Source organism: Schistocerca cancellata, chromosome 4 (genome assembly GCF_023864275.1).
Source record: "Schistocerca cancellata isolate TAMUIC-IGC-003103 chromosome 4, iqSchCanc2.1, whole genome shotgun sequence".
NCBI classification, from domain to species: Eukaryota; Metazoa; Arthropoda; class Insecta; order Orthoptera; family Acrididae; genus Schistocerca; species Schistocerca cancellata.
Window position 1 is genome coordinate 637005522 of NC_064629.1, and position 23407 is coordinate 637028928.

At 43.5% G+C, this 23407-nt stretch overlaps 1 protein-coding gene across 1 annotated transcript in view; it reads right to left on the reverse strand.

Annotated features, from left to right (window-relative positions):
• Positions 1-23407, reverse strand: part of LOC126183481 (GTP:AMP phosphotransferase AK3, mitochondrial) — an 87579-nt gene that overhangs the window by 10367 nt on the left and 53805 nt on the right. Inside the window, exon 3 of the mRNA XM_049925500.1 lies at positions 13182-13354. Coding sequence (XP_049781457.1) covers positions 13182-13354 — 173 coding nt within the window. The remainder of the gene's footprint in view (positions 1-13181; positions 13355-23407) is intronic.

A 23407-nucleotide genomic window follows, 5' to 3' on the forward strand; every position in this document is an offset into this window, starting at 1 on the left:
ATCATAAAATGAAGCAAAAGTTTGAAGCAGCTTCCAGTCAGTGAAAGGCTCACTACACAATTCAACTTAGTGAGGTGTGAAACATAGGGGGATGTCTTCAACTCATCATTTCTGTGTTAGAAAGGTATCCAAGTAATAAGAGGATGCCAACACTGTTATAAAGTGGGTCACAAGGCATTAAGCAAGAATCGGCGCACTGGTACAATGACCATCCTGAAGGGAAAAAAAACCTGGAACAGTTGTTGATATTCGGTGGGCCAGAAGGCTATACAGCTTCGCCCACAGTTGTGAGGAAGATGCATGTGTTCCCGTGGAGGAGATTTAGCACTCCCAGCATTCCTTCTTACTGTGCACAATTAGACAGTGAGCCTAAATCTTGTTTTGCTTAAAAGTGATACAGGTGGCCTCTGAAAGATGCCACTTGGATGTTGCAGGGTCCTATGATGATCCTGAATAGCTGTTTCAATGTCTTTGGTCCACCATGGGACTGGCCCGTGAAAAGAGGAATAGCAGTTCCAGCAGCATGGGTGATTGTGTCAGAGATATCTACCACAACCTCATTAATCCAATTCCAATCTGATGAGGAGGGGTGTGGTGTGGGAGGGGGAGGGGGAGGCAAGACAGCAGGGAGGTTATATGGTGAAAAGAACAGCAGGGGTATAACACTGCCAGTTGGCTCTTCAGAGATCCAATCATGGTGACTGATTCATTGGGTGGCAACAAGGAAGTGACAGAATCAGTGCCAAGTAGCCACTGTCACAGAAATCATCGTGGAGCAATCAATGTGGCAAAGCTATGAGATTGCGGGAAGAGACTGTAAGGTTGATAGTCAAAATGTTGCTATGAGCTGCACTGAAGTGGGTAGGAGTTCCGTCACTTAGGAAGCACAGATCAAGATCAGGAGGAAGCTGGTCGCTACCAGATGAAGTGGAAGTGTTACTTCCTCACAGGGTGTGCACTGGAACATCCAAGTAGGCAAGAAAGAGGGGAGGGGGGAGGGCTTTTGGGTTGAGGTGGTGATCTTAGAAGAAGTAAGTGAGCTGCCTGGAAGAAAATAAATGCTACAAGTTGTGATCACTGGTGTAGTCTGCACTCGCACCACTATTTCAATGAGGTATGGAGGGGAATTCACTAACTGATGACACCTGTGCAAACCAATGCACAAACCTCTCCAGTTGTCCTCCCAGTGCCACTATGACTCTGGGGACTGATGACCATAGATGTTAAGTCCCATAGTGCTCAGAGCCATTTGAACCACTATGACTCTGGCCGAATGCATGGTAATTGTGAAGCATTGGGAAATGGTAAACAGTGAAGTGAGTTTCTTGGAGGTCAATAGATACTGCCAAATAAGAGGAAATTTGTTGTTGCAGTTCCAGCAGGTGACAGTAACATCCATTGAAGATGTACTGGTTAGGCATGAAGGAGCAAGGAATATGTCATGTCACAGGATCACTGCATGTGACCGGTGCAGGTGGGACAATATCAATGAACTTAGGCTCAGAATCTGACAGCACTGGGCAATCTGTCACCTATGGGATTAGTGGAGTAGCCTTCATCTTCTTCCCTTTAGTAACTTTTGATAGCTGAGATTCTTGTGAGGGGTCATCTGCTGAAGACATTGGGATGGATGAAGAGCAGGCAGCCCTGGGACACACAAGCTATATTTTGTCGGATCTCTGATCTGTGACGGGCGCTGATAACCTCGTTGTTGTGCGCCCTAAAACACTAATCATCATCATCATCATCATCATCATCATCATCATCATCTGATCTGTGTGTTTGTGGATAGAGGGGTCCCAAGAGGGACAGGAGAAAGAAACTGCTTTTCCAGCCAGGTGTAGCAAGTGGTTCACAAAGGTAGTGTCATGGGAACCATGGTGGAGGGCGGTGGTGGATCTGGTTTGGAAAATATTCAGGTAGAAGGGTGACAGCAGTAACTTTTACCTAATTGATCATCATGTCAACAGGAAGCAGGCATTCATATGTTTTCTTGTCTCAGTATATAATAGGTGCACAAGTGATTTATATTCTTGTATTTTAATTTTTAACTGACACATAAAGACAGTTGTTCACAAGACCAACCTTTGTGGAGTCATTATCCACAGTTTCCACATTTTGGGTCTACTGTGCAGCAAAATGACAGACAAGCAATGTGTAAACACCAAAAACACCTCATTGGCAGTGGGACATAAGATTTCACATCAAATCGGTAAACCATTAATTTTTCTATGAGCACATTTCCTTCAAAGGCTAGGATGAAAGCACATGTATCTGTTCAGTTATCCTTGGGACCTATTTGTGCATGTCAGACAAAATGCACACCTTACCATTCAAGATTAGCTCATAGCTCTTCATCCGTCTGTGATATAAGGTCTCTTTGAAAGGTAACTCTTTGTACCATACTGAGAGTTTTATGTGCAGTAAGTCACTGGTATGTCAACCAGCCATTCACATGCCTAAGGAGCTTGATACTGTACAGTACAAGAGGCCTTAATCTATAGTGATCCAACACACATTTTGCCCAAGTCAACTTCTCCAAATCTTCTGTGTGTTCCATAAAAAATAATGATTTTGTTACCGTAAAAGGGTCTCCTTCAGTTCTAGTATACACCAGGTAATAAGAAAATTGTTTCACTCCCAATCATCTGTCTTGTCCTTCTTCCCATCATGTGGCCAGGGCAAGGGAAAGCAGTAGGTTCTGTAACTGTCCATATTGAAATATCTACACTTATCTTTTGAGATGGCCAAACAAGAACAGCCATTGTATTGGTTCAGTTTGGTACATTTCATGAGTGAAATGTCTACCCTGATGCCACCTACACCAATCAAGGTCTCTTTCAATGGGTGCTACCCAGCAAAGCAAATGTTATCTGGCTCAACAGCCATTCCCAAGAGGCCTGATGCCCCAAGAAGATGGGCATCTACTCCTTGACATGCAGCTCAGACATCAGAAGTTGTTACCAGGAGGCTCTTTTAAAATGATACATAATGAACCCACTACGTCAGATTGGCTGTCACATTGGCTTTAAGCACATATGTGAGAGAGGACAAACGTACGGATTTAGAAGCATATTTCTCTGGGGGAAAGATCGATGCCACCTACAGGAAAATTGAAGAGGCCTTTGGATAAAAGAGAAGCAGCTATATGAACATCAAGAGCTCAGATGGAAAACCAATCCTAAGGAAAGAAGGGAAAGTTGAAAGATGGGAGTATTTTGCAGGGTCTATACAAGGATGAACTTGAAGGTAATGTTATAGAAATGGAAGAAGATATAGATGAAGATGAGTTGGGAGATGTTATGCTGTGAGAAGAATTTGACAGAGTACTGAAAGACATAAGTTGAAACAAGGCCCATGGAGTATACAACATTCCATCAGAACTACCAATAGTCTTGGAAGAGCCAGTTACAGCAAAACTCTTCCATCTGGTGTGCAAGATGTATAAGACAGGCAAAATACCCTCAGACTTCAAGAAGAATGTAAAAATTCCAATTCCAAAGGAAGCAGGTGCTGTCAGGAGTGAACATTACCAAACTATCAGTTCAGTAAGTCATGGTTGCAAATAAATAACATGAATTCATTACAGAAGAATGGAAAAACTAGTAGAAACTGACCTCAGGGAAGGTCAGTTTGGATTCTAGAGAAATGTAGGAACATGCAAGGCTATACTGACCTCATGACTTATCTTAGAAGATAGGCTAAGTGAATGCAAACCTGCATTTATATCGTTTATAAACTTATAGAAAGCTTTTGACAGTGTTGAGTGGAATACTCTCTTTTAAATTCTAAAGGTGTCAGGGGTAAAATACAGAGAGTGAAAGGCTATTTACAACTTGTACAGAAACCGTGGCAGTTGTAAGAGTTGAGGGCCATGAGAGGGAAGCAGTGGTTGAGAAGAGAGTGAAACAGGATTGTAGCCTATCACCAATGTAATTCAGTCTGTACAGTGGGCAATCAGTAAAAAAAAAAACAAATTGGAAGAAGGAATTAAAGTTCAGAAAGTAGAAATAAAAACTTTGAAGTTTGCCAATGTTATTGTAATTCTGTCAGAGACAGCAAAGGACTCAGATGAACAGATGGATGGAATGGATGGTGTCTTGAAAGGAGGATATAAGATGAACAACAACAAAATAAAACAAGGATAGTAGAATGTAGTCAAATTAAATGACGTAATGCTGAGGGGATTAGATCAGGAAATGAGACGCTTTAAGTAGTAGATGAGTTCTGTTATTTGGGCAGCAAAATAACTGATGATGGCCAAAGCAGAGAGAATATAAAATGTTCAAATAAGTTATGGGAATGCAGCTTGGTGACATTGACAACTTCTCATATTTTGACAGGAGCACAGGCTGCCATTTTCACGGTAAAACTGCAGCAAGTAAGCATTGTTCAAGCAAATCTAAAACCTCAGTTTTCAGAGAAACTTTATAAAGGCAACTCTCTCTCTCTCTCTCTCTCTCTCTCTCTCTCTCTCTCTCTCTCTCTCTCTCTTCTCTGAAAGCACTAGCTTCATCACAAACCTAAGACGACGACTGATGTCAAAATTTACTGATAGTGATATTAACAATCAATGGGTGAGGTAGCCAAAACTTTGACCATCCATTTTCTAACAAGTGCAAGAGTGGGATTCCATGCAGAATTTCAATGAAAACCACCATATCTACTCATAAGGTTACTTGCTAATTGAATTTCAACAGCTTCCTTAATGACAGTATCAACAGCTGGAAGTACATGCTATAATCTCCATGTTGCTATATGCCAAAGGATGACCAGTGCCAAGACAGCATGCTGCAACGGCAGATTTATTCAGCTGTTGTAAGCATTTGTGCCGCTTATGCTCAGTACACTGGTCCTCCACAGTCCTGATAGTTTGATCACTGTATGACATGGCACAGATGCAAAGAATATGATAGACACCTGCCTTACACAAACCAAGATCATACTTCACAGAATCTAAAAGGACCTTGATCATAGATGGTGGTCTAAAAAGTCACTTCACATCATACTTCCACAAAATACAACCAGTCCTGTGTGAAATGCTGCCTGTGTAAGGCAAAAAGGCTGTAGACTTTGGTGTCACCCTGGTATTGTTATCACTCAACTGGTGCACACACACATCTAACCTGTCTTTCACTGAAACCATTCTAATGAAAGGTTATTTTGAGATGGGCTAACTCAGCTGACAACCTTCCTCCTGACCAGCAAATCAAGGAAGGGAAGACAGCCATTCTTTTCCACCTCCATTATGAAATAAATCTTTGAGTGGACTAAATTCAGGTGTTATAAAAAGTCATTCAAATTCTCACTGCTATGAGACCAAACAACAAAAGTATTGTCTACATATCTGAAAATAACTGCAGGTTTCAAAGCCTCTGACTCCCATGCATGTTGCTCAAAATCTTCCATAAACAAACTGGCTATAATAGGTGACAATGGGCTTTCCATCACAATTCCACCTGTCTGCCCATAGCACTGGTCATTGAATAACACACAAGTGGAACTCAACACATGTCAAAATAGGTTTGTTAATTCAGCTCAAAACCAAACCTCAGTCAACCTGATGAATAAGACAGAGAAACATGGGTGAAGAGAGGGACTACCTCAAAATGTACTACAATATTAGAGTAATTCAAACACATGTCTTCTAATTAACATAATAAATTGACTAAATTCTTAATATGGTGTTCAACTGACCTATTACAGGGCTCAACATAGTAGCAAGGTGTTTTGCTACATGATGTGTCAGAGCACAAATGTTTCTCACAATTTGACACAGAGGAACACCCTCCTTGTGAACCTTAGGGAGGCCATATAACCTAGGCAGGATAGCACAATAAGAACTGAGACTCTTGATAGTCCCCTGTGACAAGTAACTTTTCTTCAGGAGGCTGTTGGTCTCTCTCTCAACACTTGTTGTGGAGTCAACACTGATCCTGTGATACACTGAATCAGACAGTGAACATTGCAGCTTTTCAATGTAATTCTGCTTGTCCAAAACAAAGGTAGCATTGCACTTGTCTGCTGGTAAAATAATATTTGGATCAACTCTAAGTGAACATACAGCAGCCCTCTCAACAGCTGTGATTTTACTCTTGGGTGGACATGCCCCTGTCAACGCGACATACCTCCCTCCTAGCCTCCTCTGTAAGAGGTTTAAAAACAGCCTATTCAACAGAACTAATAAAATCAACCACTGGCAAACATTTGGGAAATGGTTCAAAATTTAAACCCTTCCCTAGCATGGATAAAGCTGTGTCATCAAGAACTTTCTCCGTGAGATTATCATAGTATGTCAAGTTATAGTCTCAGACTCTGAGCTACAAAAACTTTCAAACCTCACCACATGCCAGGCAGTTACAGAATGAAATTTCCAGTCAGATTGAAACCATGAAGCACTGTCCAGCCAATCCCAGGAAAAGCCAAAATTTTTGAATCCAACATTAATTGAATCCAAAACAATTCCTAGGAAACAAAGCTCAACTGTCAACGAGTGTAATGGATCCTTACTAGGGCAAGTCCACCCAAGAGTAGCATCACAGTGGCTGAGGGGACTGCTTTACATTCACTTAAAGTTGACCTGGATATTGTTATTTTACCAGTTGACAAGGGCAACACTACTGTTGTTTTGGACAAGCAGAATTATGTTCAAAAGATGCAGTTTTCACTGTCTGATTCAGAGTATCACAGGATTGATGCTCACCCCACAAAACGTGTTGAGAGAAAGATCAACAGCCTCCTGAAGAAAAGTTCCTTATCATGGGGGACTATAAAGAGTCTCAGTTCTTATTATGCTCTCCTCCCTAAGTTATGTGGCCTCCCTAAGGTCCACAGGGAGGAGTTCCTCTTTGTCAGATTGTGAATAACATTGGTGCTCTGGCATATTGTAGCAAAACACCTTGCTACTCTGTTGAGCCCTATAGTAGGTTGGTGTAAGCATCATATTAAGAACTCAGTGGATTTCTTACATCAGTTAGAGGGAATGCATTTGAATGACTCTGATATTCTAGTACTTTTGATGTGGTCTCTCTCTTCATCCATGTTCCTCTGTCTGATTCATTAGGGTTGATTGAGGTTAGGTTTTGTGCTGAATCAACAAACGTATTTTGACATGTGTTAACTTCCTTTTATGTTTTATTCAATGACCAGCACTACGGGCAGATACGTAGAGTTGCAATGGGAAGCCCATTGTCACCTGTTATTGTCACTTTAAGGAAGATTTTTATGAATATGCCTGGGAGTCTCCTTGACACCTACATGCTTTTTTTCTCATATGTAGATGATACTTTTGTTGTTTGGCCTCATGGCAGTCAAAATTTGAATGACTTTTTAGAGCACTTGAATGCAATCTGCCCGAAGATTCGTTTCACAATGGAAGTGGAAAAGGATGGCTGTGTTCCCTTCCTTGAAGTGTTGTTCAGGAGGAACATGGATGGTATGTTGGGACATGCTGTTTACAGGAAGCCTACTCACATTGACTTTTATCTGCAGGCTGATAGTTGTCACCGTCCAACTCAACATGAACGGTACTTGGTATCTTGGTTGTCACAGGGCCAATGTCATCTCGGCTCCTGAGAGTTTGTCAGTTGAGTTACTCGAAGTCACCTTTCATTAGAATGCTTCTGGTGAAAGACAGATTAGATGTGCAGTGTGTTTTCAACCAACTGTGCACCAGGTGAGTGATGATAATACCAAGGAGGCACCAGAGTCTATGGCCTTCTTGCCTTATGCAGGAAGCATTTTGAACAGAATTGGTTAAATTTTGTGGAAATATGATGTGAAGTCTGTTTTTTGACCACTATCTAAGCTCAAGGTCCTTTGATTTGTGTCAGGCGGCTGTCTACTGCATTGCTTGCAGTTGTGGCATGTCGTATATTGGTCAAACTATCAGAACTGTGGAGGACCAGTGTACTGAGCATAAGCAGCACACACACTTACAACAACCAAGTAACTGCCATTGCAGAACATTGTCTTGCCACTGGTCATCCTATGGAATATAACAACACGGAGATTCTGGCATGCACATTCAGCTATTTGAATACTGTTATTAAGGGAGCTGTTCAAATTCATTTAGCAAGTAACCTTATGCATAGATATGGTGGTTTTTGTTGAAATTCTGCATGGAACCCCGCTCTCTCACTTGTTAGAAAATAGAGGGAAAGCATTTTGGGTACCTCACCCACTGATTATTAATTTCACTGTCGATAACTTCTGACATTGGTTGTCTTTGGTTTGTGATGGTGCTAGTGTTCACAGAATGAGAGAATGATAGAGAGAGAGAGAGAGAGAGAGAGAGGGAGAGAGAGAGAGAGAGAGAGAGAGAGAGAGAGAGTGGAAGGGAGGGGTGGAGGGGTAAAAATTACAGAAGGAGACCAAGAGATGAATGCAGAAGGATCTAAGTTGCAGTAGTTATTCAGAGATGACAAAGCTTGGACAGGGTAGAGCAGCATGGAGAGCTGGATCAAACCAGACTTTGGACTGAGGACCACAACAATAACATGAGTCTAAGCTGTATTTGTGCCCAGAGGGTCATCAACACTACAGACAGTAGGTGCTATTTAAGACAGTCTTCCTCAGTTTGTCCAAACTAGAGAAAAAAGAGTTCGAAAATGGAGGTCAATCTCGAAAGAGGACCAAAATTGCTTCAGCTGAAAAGTGATATAAAGGAAATGAATGAAGATGTCAACTTCAAGGAAGCCACTATTGGAAAGAAAGAGAAAGATAAGTGGAGATGGGGGACTGCAGTGCACGAAAGAAATTAGGTGCTGCAATGGCTATGGGCCTTGTGCACACCACACATGTACTCACAAAAGAGTTGCCAGTCCTCTGAGGTGTTCTTTTGATTGAGCTTCTAAATTCCTCAGTCAGTGATCTCATGACAAAATGACACTGCTTTTTCCATTACATTTCTACTTTTAATACTGTGGTCTCCACAGCACTTCTCTTTCAGAAAGAGGCTCAGTTTGAATAATATAACACAGAAATAATTATATAGTTCTGATTAATAACTATATATGGAAAATTAGTGAATGTATAATCTGTTATATATAGGGTAGTCAGAAACAGTCTGAAGAGCTTGTAAGGGTGTTGCAGGGTAGGTTTTTCTGAGAAATAATTGTTGGGGAAAAAAATGCTACATTGAGCCATTTCTGAGTTAATTAGCAATTTCTGAGTTAATTAGCAATTTCTGCCGAAATTTTTACAAAGGCACAGACGGTGTTTAGAAAGGATAGATTGCATGCAACCGGTGGTGGAGTGTTCGTCGCTGTTAGTAGTAGTTTATCCTGTAGTGAAGTAGAAGTGGATAGTTCCTGTGAATTATTATGGGTGGAGGTTACACTCAACAACCGAGCTAGGTTAATAATTGGCTCCTTTTACCGACCCCCCGACTCAGCAGCATTAGTGGCAGAACAACTGAGAGAAAATTTGGAATACATTTCACATAAATTTTCTCAGCATGTTATGGTCTTAGGTGGAGATTTCAATTTACCAGATATAGACTGGGACACTCAGATGTTTAGGACGGGTGGTAGGGACAGAGCATCGAGTGACATTATACTGAGTGCACTATCCAAAAATTACCTCGAGCAATTAAACAGAGAACCGACTCGTGGAGATAACATCTTGGACCTACTGATAACAAACAGACCCGAACTTTTCGACTCTGTAAGAGCAGAACAGGGAATCAGTGATCATAAGGCCGTTGCAGCATCCCTGAATATGGAAGTTAATAGGAATATAAAAAAAGGGAGGAAGGTTTATCTGTTTAGCAAGAGTAATAGAAGGCAGATTTCAGACTACCTAACAGATCAAAACGAAAATTTCTGTTCAGACACTGACAATGTTGAGTGTTTATGGAAAAAGTTCAAGGCAATCGTAAAATGCGTTTTAGACAGGTACGTGCCGAGCAAAACTGTGAGGGACGGGAAAAACCCACCGTGGTACAACAACAAAGTTAGGAAACTACTGCGAAAGCAAAGAGAGCTTCACTCCAAGTTTAAACGCAGCCAAAACCTCTCAGACAAACAGAAGCTAAACGATGTCAAAGTTAGCGTAAGGAGGGCTATGCGTGAAGCGTTCAGTGAATTCGAAAGTAAAATACTAGGTACCGACTTGACAGAAAATCCTAGGAAGTTCTGGTCTTACGTTAAATCAGTAAGTGGCTCGAAACATCATGTCCAGACACTCCGGGATGATGATGGCATTGAAACAGAGGATGACAAGCGTAAAGCTGAAATACTAAACACCTTTTTCCAAAGCTGTTTCACAGAGGAAGACCGCACTGCAGTTCCTTCTCTAAATCCTCGCACCAACGAAAAAATGGCTGACATTGAAATAAGTGTCCAAGGAATAGAAAAGCAACTGGAATCACTCAACAGAGGAAAGTCCACTGGACCTGACGGGATACCAATTCGATTCTACACAGAGTACGCGAAAGAACTTGCCCCCCTTCTAACAGCCGTGTACCGCAAGTCTCTAGAGGAACGGAAGGTTCCAAATGATTGGAAAAGAGCACAGGTAGTCCCAGTCTTCAAGAAGGGTCGTCGAGCAGATGCGCAAAACTATAGACCTATCTCTCTGACGTCGATCTGTTGTAGAATTTTAGAACATGTCTTTTGCTCGAGTATCATGTCGTTTTTGGAAACTCAGAATCTACTATGTAGGAATCAACATGGGTTCCGGAAACAGCGATCGTGTGAAACCCAACTCGCTTTATTTGTTCATGAGACCCAGAAAATATTAGATACAGGCTCCCAGGTAGATGCCATTTTCCTTGACTTCCGGAAGGCGTTCGATACAGTTCCGCACTGTCGCCTGATAAACAAAGTAAGAGCCTACGGAATATCAGACCAGCTGTGTGGCTGGATTGAAGAGTTTTTAGCAAACAGAACACAGCATGTTGTTCTCAATGGAGAGACATCTACAGACGTTAAAGTAACCTCTGGCGTGCCACAGGGGAGTGTTATGGGACCATTGCTTTTCACAATATATATAAATGACCTAGTAGATAGTGTCGGAAGTTCCATGCGGCTTTTCGCGGATGATGCTGTAGTATACAGAGAAGTTGCAGCATTAGAAAATTGTAGCGAAATGCAGGAAGATCTGCAGCGGATAGGCACTTGGTGCAGGGAGTGGCAACTGACCCTTAACATAGACAAATGTAATGTATTGCGAATACATAGAAAGAAGGATCCTTTATTGTATGATTATATGATAGCGGAACAAACACTGGTAGCAGTTACTTCTGTAAAATATCTGGGAGTATGCGTGCGGAACGATTTGAAGTGGAATGATCATATAAAATTAATTGTTGGTAAGGCGGGTACCAGGTTGAGATTCATTGGGAGAGTCCTTAGAAAATGTAGTCCATCAACAAAGGAGGTGGCTTACAAAACACTCGTTCGACCTATACTTGAGTATTGCTCATCAGTGTGGGATCCGTACCAGATCGGGTTGACGGAGGAGATAGAGAAGATCCAAAGAAGAGCGGCGCGTTTCGTCACAGGGTTATTTGGTAACCGTGATAGCGTTACGGAGATGTTTAACAAACTCAAGTGGCAGACTCTGCAAGAGAGGCGCTCTGCATCGTGGTGTAGCTTGCTCGCCAGGTTTCGAGAGAGTGCGTTTCTGGATGAGGTATCGAATATATTGCTTCCCCCTACTTATACCTCCCGAGGAGATCACGAATGTAAAATTAGAGAGATTAGAGCGCGCACAGAGGCTTTCAGACAGTCGTTCTTCCCGCGAACCATACGCGACTGGAACAGGAAAGGGAGATAATGACAGTGGCACGTAAAGTGCCCTCCGCCACACACCGTTGGGTGGCTTGCGGAGTATAAATGTAGATGTAGATGTAGATGAAGTTAGCCAATCAGGCTATTAAGTGCGCACATTCAGGTGGCCTCACCAGACACATTAGGTGTCAGTTTTTCCCATAGTGTATATGATAGCACACAATACTGCTCAGCCTTTGGCTCAGGTTTGACCTTTCTGCTGTCCCACATCCAACTTTTGTATTACTCTCTAGTACAGTTTTAGGAAACCAGAGAACACATCTCTCTGGTGGGTTGCTTGAATCTGCATGTGCAACATCCTGATTGGCTAACTTCAATGCTAATAAACTCTGACATGGCACAATGTACCAAACTTTTCCCTTAACAGTTATTTCTCAGCACAACCTACCCTGCAACACACTTACGTGTGTGTGTGTGTGTGTGTGTGTGTGTGTGTGTGTGTGTGTGTGTGTGAGATTTCCCCCAAACCCCTGGATTGATTTCAGTCAATTTGGCACAGAGACAACAGGCCTCAGGAATATCAGCACTGTGGGGCTTCAACCTCACAGTTCCAATAAGATGAAGATATGAGCAAAAATGTGGTTTTTTTCCCTCAGCCTCTGGCATGTAGGTTGCCCTGCATGACAGGCATGTTGTGTGGGAACAGTATTGGCCCAGCAAATCGACCTCTGTTGCAAGGAGCCTGCATGTCAGGGGCAATAAACAGTTTTCTGGGTCCTGATACATAGGCTACCCTGCATAACAGGCATGTTGTGTTGGAGATGTATCAGCCTGCTTCATCAATCTGCTTTGCATGGATGTCAGGGACCAATAAATGATTTTCGAGTCTCTGATGTGTAGCCTGCCCTACATGACAGGCACTTGGTGGGAATAGTATTGGCCTGCATTATTGAACTGTATCGCAGGGGCTACACATGCTGATGAGCATGGCTGGGGACTGGTTGAGATGGATAGAGGAAGGGGTGGGCAGAGCAAGGGCGAGAAGGAAATGGATAGAGAGAGGGGGAAATGAATGAGGCAGGTGGAAGGTGTGGAGGGGTAGTGGGCAAGTGGAAAAGGAAGAGGAGGAGGCAGAGATAGAGAGAGGGAGGAAGATATACTAGGAGGGAGAGGGTGGAGGAAATGGACAAAGCAAGCAGGAGGAGGAAATGAAGAGAGAAAGAAAATGGGAAAGAAGAGATATATGACAGACAGAGGTGGGAGGATGAGGTGGGCAGGTAGAGGGAGGAAGATGTGGCCACAGAGAGGGGTAGAAGGAAGTGAGTTAAACATATGTGTCAAATGCACATGCAGTCAGAGCCACAGGGAAATGGCTCATGTAAATATAACAACAAATTTTAAGTGACATTGCTCTGAGTATACAAAATAAGGAAAATTGGTATTTACCGCAATTTTTGGCGGTGAGTATTCTGTGTTGTAAACTCGTCCACTTGACGGGTGAATCCATCGTCCTTTCACCCTATTAACTATCACTTCAAATGGTACAATAAGATTCAGCACGCATGTGATAGGGTGGTTTTTCAGTAACAGCTCTGCTTGGTTTCTCGTTCTCGGGAAACCTGCAACAGCATTAAAATATCACTGAAGTAAGTGTCAAAACAGAAAATTTCACAGATGTTCAGTTTATATATTTACACGTTCCATAGTTCATTTGGTATCCCCACAAGTCTCATGCATGTCAGATGAGGCATTTTTCATGGTTGAGAGTCAGAGTGACCAATGACACCACCACAACTGGTGTGAGTGTTGCATACAGCAGGCAGTGCCTCTGGGGTCACAACTTTCCTGGTTTGGCCATGTGGACTTAGGAGTAAGTTCCATGCTAGTCTAGCTCAAATTCTTGTTTATTTGGCCTACACTCATTTTAATTCATGTCATGAATTCTTTTGTGCTGTCATGCTCTCTTAGTTTCCTGTTTGACCCTGATCATGCTTTCAGACTCTCTGTTCACCAGCTGGATCTACACTCACTGCTTTTCACAGGATGTCATGTGTCATAGTACTCTACACTCATTCCCGAGTGTTTTGTGGATTCTGTCACTTCACTATACAAGATGTAACAGTTGCCAATAAATGTGGGTGCCACACTGGACTGGTGTCCATCAGTGAATCTGCCTCCGAGTTTGCAGCAGGAACAGAGAACCACCTTTCTAAAGTGCCAGACTCGCTCCAGAGACACAACAGACTTGGGCCCAGATTGATGGTCATTACAGGAGAGGAGATAATGTTCCTATTTCTCTGTAACTTGTTGAGGCTGCCATACACCAGGGCATTTAGCAGTTGTGTGTGGAAAATGTTGGCGAGTTCCACCATGGGACAATGTCCCTATGTTCACAGTGAAGTACACATGCACATCGGTGGGCCTATAGCCACACCATATTATGGCAGACTTGGAGATAGCTGGGTGTTACATGAAGTTTCAGTTAGGCTTAGGTTCACAGTTTTGAGCTTTGTGTGTTCTGTGTATTATCTTCATTCTTAGTTTATTTTCCACTCCATACAGAATTAAATGCAGCACTCTGACATGTTATACATTGGGTAAACAGTTTAAAAATTTACGACAACATACAAAGAACACATAAACACATGTGAAAACAATCTCTCTGCATTCAGTGTCTATCGTTGGGAAAATTGACACACTACAGTAGGTGTAACCACTAATTATTCCATTCTTTGTAGAGCTGAAAATGGAAGCTACATGAACAGCATAGAGGAAATAGATACCTATATACATATGGTAAAAAATCTGAACAACATTTTAAGTGAACAATCAGAACTTAGAAATAAAAAATACATTGAGAATTTTGACAAAATTCTTACTGGTCATAGATAATTCATAACAAGCAGTACACAGGCAATGGGAATGTCTGTGATTGTCACTTGGTGCTTGGAGCAAGGGTTGATTGGTCCTTCCCACACACATCCATGCCCGAGGCAGGATTTGAACCTGCAACCATAGCAACAGTGCAGTTCTGGACTGAAGCACCTAGAACCTCTTGGCCACAGTGGCCGGCTATAATACAACAAAAAATTTTACTATTATATCCTGGTACCACTAAGAATGAACCACCATTCAAAACTGGTAGCAGCAAATTAAATATAAAAAAGCAATACTGGTGGATCTTGCAACAGCAGTATGCATTTCATACAATTTGTTGATGCTGCAGAACAGCATACATAAGAAATATTTTCAGACTTGATGCTTTCACTATTTTTAAATTTTACGTGGTTGATAAAGTTAACATTGTCTCTCAGAATTTGGACAGAATGCTGCAGTCGTTTGATCAACTTTTTGTGAGTATCTGAGTAAAGCCACCAAGTTTGAGATCCATATTACATTGAAACTGTCAGCAGTTCCTAAGTTCTGTTAAGCCTGCCCCATGGCATTTACTGTGCAAGATAAAGTGAAGGCAAAACTTGACAGATGGCAGAATCTCATGGTTGGTGTCACTGGTTTTATCAAGTCATTGGGCCACCCCCAGGGCTGTGGTTGAGAAACCCAGTGGCAATGTTAGACTTCATGGGAATTTCAAGTACACAATCAACACACAATCTGAAATAGGTGTTGACCTCATACGAGATCCTGAGGACTTGATGGTCAGGTTGGCTGAGGGTCAGTTTTTTTTCCAAAAATTGACCTCAGAGATGCATACTTGTAGTTGCCATTAGACATCAAGTCTTGATGGATTTTAATATTACATATTCCTTGCGGGATGTACCAGTTTAATTGTTTGTCATTTGGGGTAGCTTCAGTTCCAGGAATAGTTCAGCACTTCCTTGAGCAACTTAGCAAAGACATTCCAAGCTGCATCAACTATATGGATGACATTTGGGTTACTGGCTCCCTGAGAGAACAGCATCTTCAACATTTGCAGACAGTTTTTCAGCAACCATTACACAATGGGATGCACTGCAAGTTTGAGACATAGTTTTCTTGCTCCTGGAGTGTGGTACTTAAGGCCTGTGTTAAGTAAGGACAGTAAAGTACCAATGGCACAGCATGATCCAGCATCAACAAGTTACCCAATCCTAAAAATATTAGGGAGTTTCAGTCATTTTTAGTTAAGGTAAATTACTATGCAAAATTCATTCTATGGGGTGTTTACCTTTGACACCCACTGAATCGGATTCGTAAGAAAGGAGTGACGTCTGACTGGTCAGAGGCATGTCAGTCAGCATTCCAGAAATTGAACCAACACTTCTATTCCCCTCCATGTTTAGCCATGTTCACCCCTGACAAGCCTTTGACTCTGAACACAGATACAGCCAAATACAGCAATAGGATCATTCTCACTCACAGAAATACTGATGACTCAGAGCAGCTTATTGCAGTCACCTCAAAGACTTTGTCAGCAGCACAGAAAATTTACTCCCAGAGTGAGAAGGATGCACTCACAATCATACATGGTGTATAAAAGTTCCCTGTGTTCTTGTATGGCACTAAGTTGTACCTCCTTGAAGATCATAACCTACTCATCTCCCTCTTTGGTCCCTGACCCAAGCTTGTGGACAGAACGGCAGAGTATTTGACCTTCTTTCTGAGTAACTATTCTTGTGATATTCACTAATGGCCCACCTCACAGTGCTTGAAAGTGGATGCTTTGTCATGGTAAGCAGTGGGTTCCAATGTTGACTTTGATAAGCTGTGTTGCACTGGGCCAGAACCTTCAGGAATCCTAAACAAATTCCTGTTGACAGTGCAGGTAGTTGCAACAGCTATGAGGAAGGATCTGGTCCTGCCCAGAGTAATTACGACAATCCTCCAGGTATGGCAAAAAAGTTTTCCCATGTGCTCCGACCCACCACTCTAGGTATAGTTCAAATTTCATGTTAGGCTTAACATTGTTGAAAGCGTCCTACTGCTCGCTATGAAAGATCAGAATTACCAAACTGGTATTCCATCATTGTCATGACAACATATTCTGCATATTGTTACATGCATCCCATTGGGAGATGTCCTGGATAAAAGTACTGGCCCAATGATACATCCATTGGCCAGAAATTGATTATACCATTGAGAGCATATGGTGCTCTTCTTGATGTATATGAATGACCTTTTCGATAGTGTCAGAAGCTCTGTGAAGATATTGTGGATGATGCTGGTCACTACACGAACTTCGCAGTGCCAACAACCAGGCAGCACTGCCACAAAAATTTTGTCCATGGTCCTTGCCAGAGCTCACATGGGGCTGAATACTTGTGGATTTCACCAGCCCCTTCTCATAGGCCGTGTGGCTGTGTGTGGTTCCCAGGTTGTCTTCTATGATACTGCATGCTACAATTCGGGCCTTAGCTGCTATTTTTGATATCAAGGGTATGCTGCACATCCTTATCTCAGACAATGATCATCAATTTATGTTGGAGGAATCTGAAGTGTCAGGAGCTCTGCGCCCGCCACAGTTTGTGCCACAATATCAGCAAGGTTCTGCTGTCTGGGTATGCATGTTCAGGCATTGTGGTGGGACATAAAGTGTGACAACTTTACATTGTTGCAGTGGGTCAGCAGTGCCTGACACAACACACAAATCACATACACCAATGTCAAACTGAGTGACAGGCACCACATCTCCAGCATACAGGAGACATTTATGTAGGTGGGAAGGACCAATCAACCCTTGCTCCAAACACCAAGTGACAATCACAGACATTCCCATTGCCTGTGTACAGCTTGTTATATAATTTGTACCCTCACCCAAAACATAAAGGAACACTGTTTCCCATGTGTGATCTGTTGGAGGTGGAGTATGTCCCTGCATAACTGCAGTAGCCAGTAGAGGTTGCCCTCAGTCCTCATTGGTTCTCGACCACCAGCCTCTGATGGAGTATCAGCCCATCACCATCCTCAGTATCACCCTTGATGTCCCAGCGGACAGCATCCAGGCAGAACCCATGGTCGAGATACTGTCACTGCTCATCTCTTGACTTGGTGACTCTGGCATTTTTGTGTCTATGTGCCTCTTTAAGGGAGGAGGGATTTGGTATCCCTGCCAGACTCATGCATGTCAGACGAGGAGTTGTTTGCTGGCTAGAAATGTGATGCACAGTTGTAGAAACTGGTGTAGAGCAACACACAGTCCTGTCACAGGCTTATCCTACGCAATCAGAGGCCACACCACCTGTGAAAGTAGCCGTGTTGTATATCAACTCTGCTACAACACTGCACAGCTTTTTATGTAAGTAAAACTACCAACCAGCTGTCCTTATCCTCCACTCCCACAACCACCTTAGCCTCAACCTCAAGTAACCCACTGTCCCTGCACCTTCCAGCCAATAGTTTTCCCTTCCACCATTTTGTCACCCTCTCATTACATGTCCCCATGTCACCTTCAGTGTACACTACTCCCCACCAGCTCCTTCAATCGTGCATCACATGCTTAGTCTGTATTCATTACCTAAAAATTAAATGGCCTTCACTATATTGCTACAAAGGATAGAAAGTAAAACATGGTCAACAGCCCACATGTTGTTCACTAAAATGACCGGTAACTCAGATGGTAAACACAAACTATAGTGTAAGCAATTAAAAACAAGGGCATTCCATCAGGAAATGGCGGACCATCAAAAGTTGAGTGCAACGTGCACAAAGTGGTGGGGGAGCACCACATAACAAATGGCAATGGCTAAAAAGACAGTGCCCAATAGGCAACCTAGTTAAAATGATCTCCTCGCGGCATGAGGGCCGAGAGGAGGTTGTCTGAGCCACTGAGAGAGGCTTAATAACCTGGAGCTTGTTCCCATGAAGGGAGGAACAGTAGTGATGCCCAAGTGACACCACCTGCTGACAAATGGCAACACAGAGATCATCACAGGGAATGTAAAAACTAGTTGGCTGAGGTATGAGGACTGTAACCCTGGCAGCAGTGTCAGTGGCCTTGTTTCCTGTCAGACTGGCGTAACCAGGAACCTACATAAACATCACACTGGCTCCATCAACAGTGAGCATATGAGACATTTCCTGGGCCTGTTGCACTAAGGGATATAAGCTGTACAGCACACACAGGATTTGAACGGCATTGAGAGATTCGGAGCTGAAGACACAATTGAAAAGCCCATGTCTCCAGATGTACTGTGCGGCCTGATACAGGGCAAAGAGCTCTGCTGGAAATACTGAGCAGTGTTCTGGAAGCCAATATGGAAAAACTTCAGTGCCAATGATGAAGCAGACCCGACACCATGGTCAGTCTGAGACCCATCAGTATACACAAAGGTACTATTGTAAAGTTCTGTGTAAAGGCAATGAAACTAAAGGTGATAGAGTGAGGCTGAAGTAGTGCCTTTAGGAAGTGAATGAAGGCCAAGATAAACACAGGCCACCACACAAAGCCAAGGTGGTGAAGGTTTTACACCCACCGGGAAAGTTGCAGGTAGCGTGAAGTTAAGCTGCCGGAGAAAGAGTCGAAAAAGCGAACTCCAGGAGGTAACAGAGAAGACAGATGTGCACTGTACTGGAAATCAAAGGAGTCATCAAAGAAGGAGGCATATGATGGGTGGCCATGTATGCCAGAAAAATGGCATGCATATCTGCTGAGGAGAAAGTCACAGCTGTAGGACAGCGGTAGTTCGGCAGCTTCTGTAGACAGACCCTCAACCAGGCTAGTGGAAAAGGTGCCAGTGGCCAAATGGATGCCACAATGGTGGATAGTATTGAGACGGTATAAGAGGGACAGATGTGTAGATGCATAAACCAAACACCTATAGTCTAGTTTCAAATGGACAAGGGACCAATACAAACAGAGGAGGGTGGTTCGATCTGCTCCCCAAGAAGTACCATTGAGGACACATAGGACGTTGAAGGACCACATACAGCAAGCTGCCAGAGGAGGACCAATAAAGTTTCCTATTGACCAGAATCCCCAGGAACTTCGAAGTTTCAGCAACAGGTCCAAGATGTAGAGACAGTGGAAGAAACCAATTGTGCCACCAGAAACTCAAAGAAACAATTTTGTCAGTGGAAAAATGAAAGCCATTGTTGATGCGCCATGAGTAAAGATGATCAAGACATTGCTGAAGACATCACTCAATTAGACACGTCAAACTGCAATAGATGGCAAAATTATCAACGCTAAGGGAGCCGGAGATGCCTTGTGGGAGACAGGCCATTATAGGGTTAATGGAGATAGCAAAGAGGACAAAGCTCAGGATGGAACCCTGAGGCACACTGTTTTCCTGGATAAAGGTGTCTGACAAGGCAGAATCCACACATACCTTGAAATCTTGGTCTTTTAAAAATTCCTGAAGGAAACGAGGCATGCAGCGTCAGAAGCCCCACATGTAGAGAGTATGGAGGATACCAGTCCTCCAACAGGCTTTCTCTAAATCCAAAAACATGGACACAGTCCGTGATTTCCACAGAAAGCCACTCAGGAAATTGATGGACAAAGTGACAAGATGGTCAACTGCAAAACAGTGTGCTTGAAAGCCTCATTGTGCAGTGGTTAGTAAATTGCAAGACTTGAGCCGCCATACCAGCCAGGCATGAATCATAAATTCCCTCACCCTGAAAACACAGCTGGTGAGAGAAATGGGCAGTAGCTAGAAGGAAGGTGCTTGTCCTTACTGGGCTTAGGTATGGGTATGACAGTGGCTTCACACCAGCATCTGGGAAATGTGCCCTCTGCTAGATGCAGTTGTATGTATGAAGCAGAAAGTGCTTGCCTGCTAGAGAAAGGTCTTGCAACATCTGAATGTGAACATCATCTGGCCCTAGAACAGAGAATTGGAATGAAGTGAGAGCATGATCTAACTCCCTCATAGTAAAGGTGGCATTGTAGCACTCATGATCCTAAGAATAGAAGGGTATTGCCCGAGCCTCCTTTGCTTATTTTTGATGTAGGAAGGCAGGGTGATAATGAGAGGAGCTCAAAATCTCCGCAAAATAGCAGCCCAAGGTGTTGGAGATAGCAATAGTGTCTACAATTAGATCATCTGCTACTGTCAGGCTGGAAATTGGGGACTGGATCTTTGTCCCAGAGAGCCATCACAGGTTGGCCCGCATGACAGAAGAGAGAGTAGAACTGTTAAAAGACTACAATATGAAATCCAGCTAGCTTTTTTCCTATCCCAAAGAATGTGATGACACTGTGCACACAACTGTTTACAATGAATGCAGTTTGCCATCATAAGATGACGGTTAAAAACATGGAGAGCATGTCTCCACACGTGGATTGTGTTGCGGAACACCTCAGTCCACCAAGGGACTGGGACACAGTGTGGTTAAGAGGAAGTGTAAGGAATGGAATGTTCTGTGGCAGTAGGGATAACATTTGTAAGATATTCTATCTGTTCATCACAACTGGGGAAATGTTGTTCATTGAAGGTCACCAGGAAGAAGTAAAGCCTCCAGTTGGCCTTAGTAAGTTGCCATTTGGGTGTGTATGTAGCTGGTATAGGAATCAGCAAACAGATAGCATACAGGAGATGGTCACTTAAGTATGTGTCAGAGAGAACAGACCACTCAAGATGATGGGCAAGTTGGGCAGTGGAGAAGGATAGGTCCAAATGGAAATAGGTGTGCTTGGAGTCTGAAAGGAACGTCGGTGCTCCTGTGTTAAGGCACAAGAGGTTAAGTTGACTGAGGAGGTCAGCTAAGAGGGCACCTCCTGGACAAGTTCTGGGAGAACCCCAAAGGGGATGGTGCACATTAAAGTCACCAAGAAATGGGTGAGCTAGCTGCCCAATAATCTGGAGGAAGTCTGCCCTGGTGACATCGAATTATGGAGGGATGTAAAGAGTACAAAGGGAAAGGCCAACTGAGGAAGAAAAAGGCGAACTGCAACAGATTGAAGGTGGGTAGTCAGGAAGATGGGTTGACTATGATCATCATCCCATATGAGGAATTCCATCCTCACGGGGGGAACGTCAAAACGGACCAGGAAAAAATTGCGAGTGCTCACACCAGTCGCGAGGACACAATTTTGTTTCCTGAAGGCAGAGAACAAGTGGACGCTATGATTTGAAGGTCAACTGTAAATCCTCTTTGTTGGGTCTAAGACCATGAACATTCCATTGGAGGACAGTCACGACAAAGAAAAAATGAAGGGGTGTCACCTGGGTGGCTGCCGGTGTCAGCCTTTGAAGACTCACTGCTACAGGACAGAGAGGCAGGAGGATCCTGCTCCGTGAGGTCTATAGAAGCATTGCCATTCTCCTTCTGTCAGCCTAAAGAGTCCAGGGCAGAAAAACAGTTGGTGGTGGTGGTGGTTGTTGGGATGTTTAAGGGGGACTAAACAGCGAAGGTCATCAGTCCCCCATTCCAAAAACAAGCGAGACAAAGTCGCAGAGCAGATAAAACCCCAAGGGGAAGGAGACTGCCCCCCCCCCCCCCAGGTGCTAAAGAACACAAATTAGGCAACGAACACTACAGAAAAGAAGAGTGGTGTGCACTGGAAACACAGAGGTTGCATGGGCGAGGTTATCATGTGGCGACACCATCGAAGAGGATCTTCAGGTTGGCAAAGGAAAAGACTGTTTGCCTCTGTTTCACTTCTTGGAGCCTTTCCAGTTGGCAAGACTCCAATGTGAGCTGGCTGGAGGGATGTAGGAAGTCATCATGGGAGTATTCATTCTGCCCTTTCCAGCCTGCCAGCTGCTGAGCTGGTGACTTTGCCCCGTTAGAGAAAAGTTTGGTGGTGTGTTGCACAGCTGAAGGAGGAGACGGGGATGCTACCATGATGCTGGGTGATTTCACAACCACAGTGCTAAATTTGAGGTCACATGTCTGCATGGCCATGTCCTTTGTGGAGCGATATGTAGCAAGAACAGTACTGTAGAAGCCAGATGGTAGAACACAGGGTTTCTGGCTGGACAACAACTTGCAAGTGACCAGGTAAGGCACTTTTTTCCTTCACCAGGATCTCCTGGACAGTCCTCTCAATGAGATACACAGGACAATCGTGGGAGGAGGCAGCATGGTCATGTCACGATAGACATTTGGCTGGGTTTCAACATGACTCTCGGGTGTGGTTGTAATGATGTTACTGGTTTGGAATATACGGTCTGACTGATAACTTCATAACCTGCTTTGATTGTTGATGGAAGAACCACTCTATCAAAAGTGGGAAAGAGAGTGAGTGTGGGCACTAAGGGGGCATCTACTTTTTTATCACCTGATGGACAGCAGTGATACCCTGAACACAGAGGTACATTCGGATTTCTGCCTTGGTCAGACCATCAAGCAGCCTAGTATAAATAACACCATGGGAAGAATTCAGCATTCGATGGGCCTGAACATAAACAGGATAGCCATGTGGACCGTATCTCTGATCTTCCGTCGTCTTGTGTTGGGGTCAACATCTTCAACTTCATAAGTAACATCAGACAACTGTCTTACAACCTTATAAGGTCCAAAGTAGGGCCTGAGGAACTTCTCAGAGAGACCAACCTTCCCTGCAGGAGTGAAGATCCATATGAGGTCGCCAGGCTGGTGGACAACAGGGTGGTGGCTCATGTCATACCTCCGGCGATCATTTTCTTGAGCCTGCAGCATGCGGAGTAAAGCTAACTTCCTAGCTTCCTCAGCTTTGCTTAACACCTGGCTGATGTAGTCATTGTCCATGTCACCAGGATGTAATGGAAAAACAGTGTCCATTGTCATAGTCGCCTCACGCCCAGGCA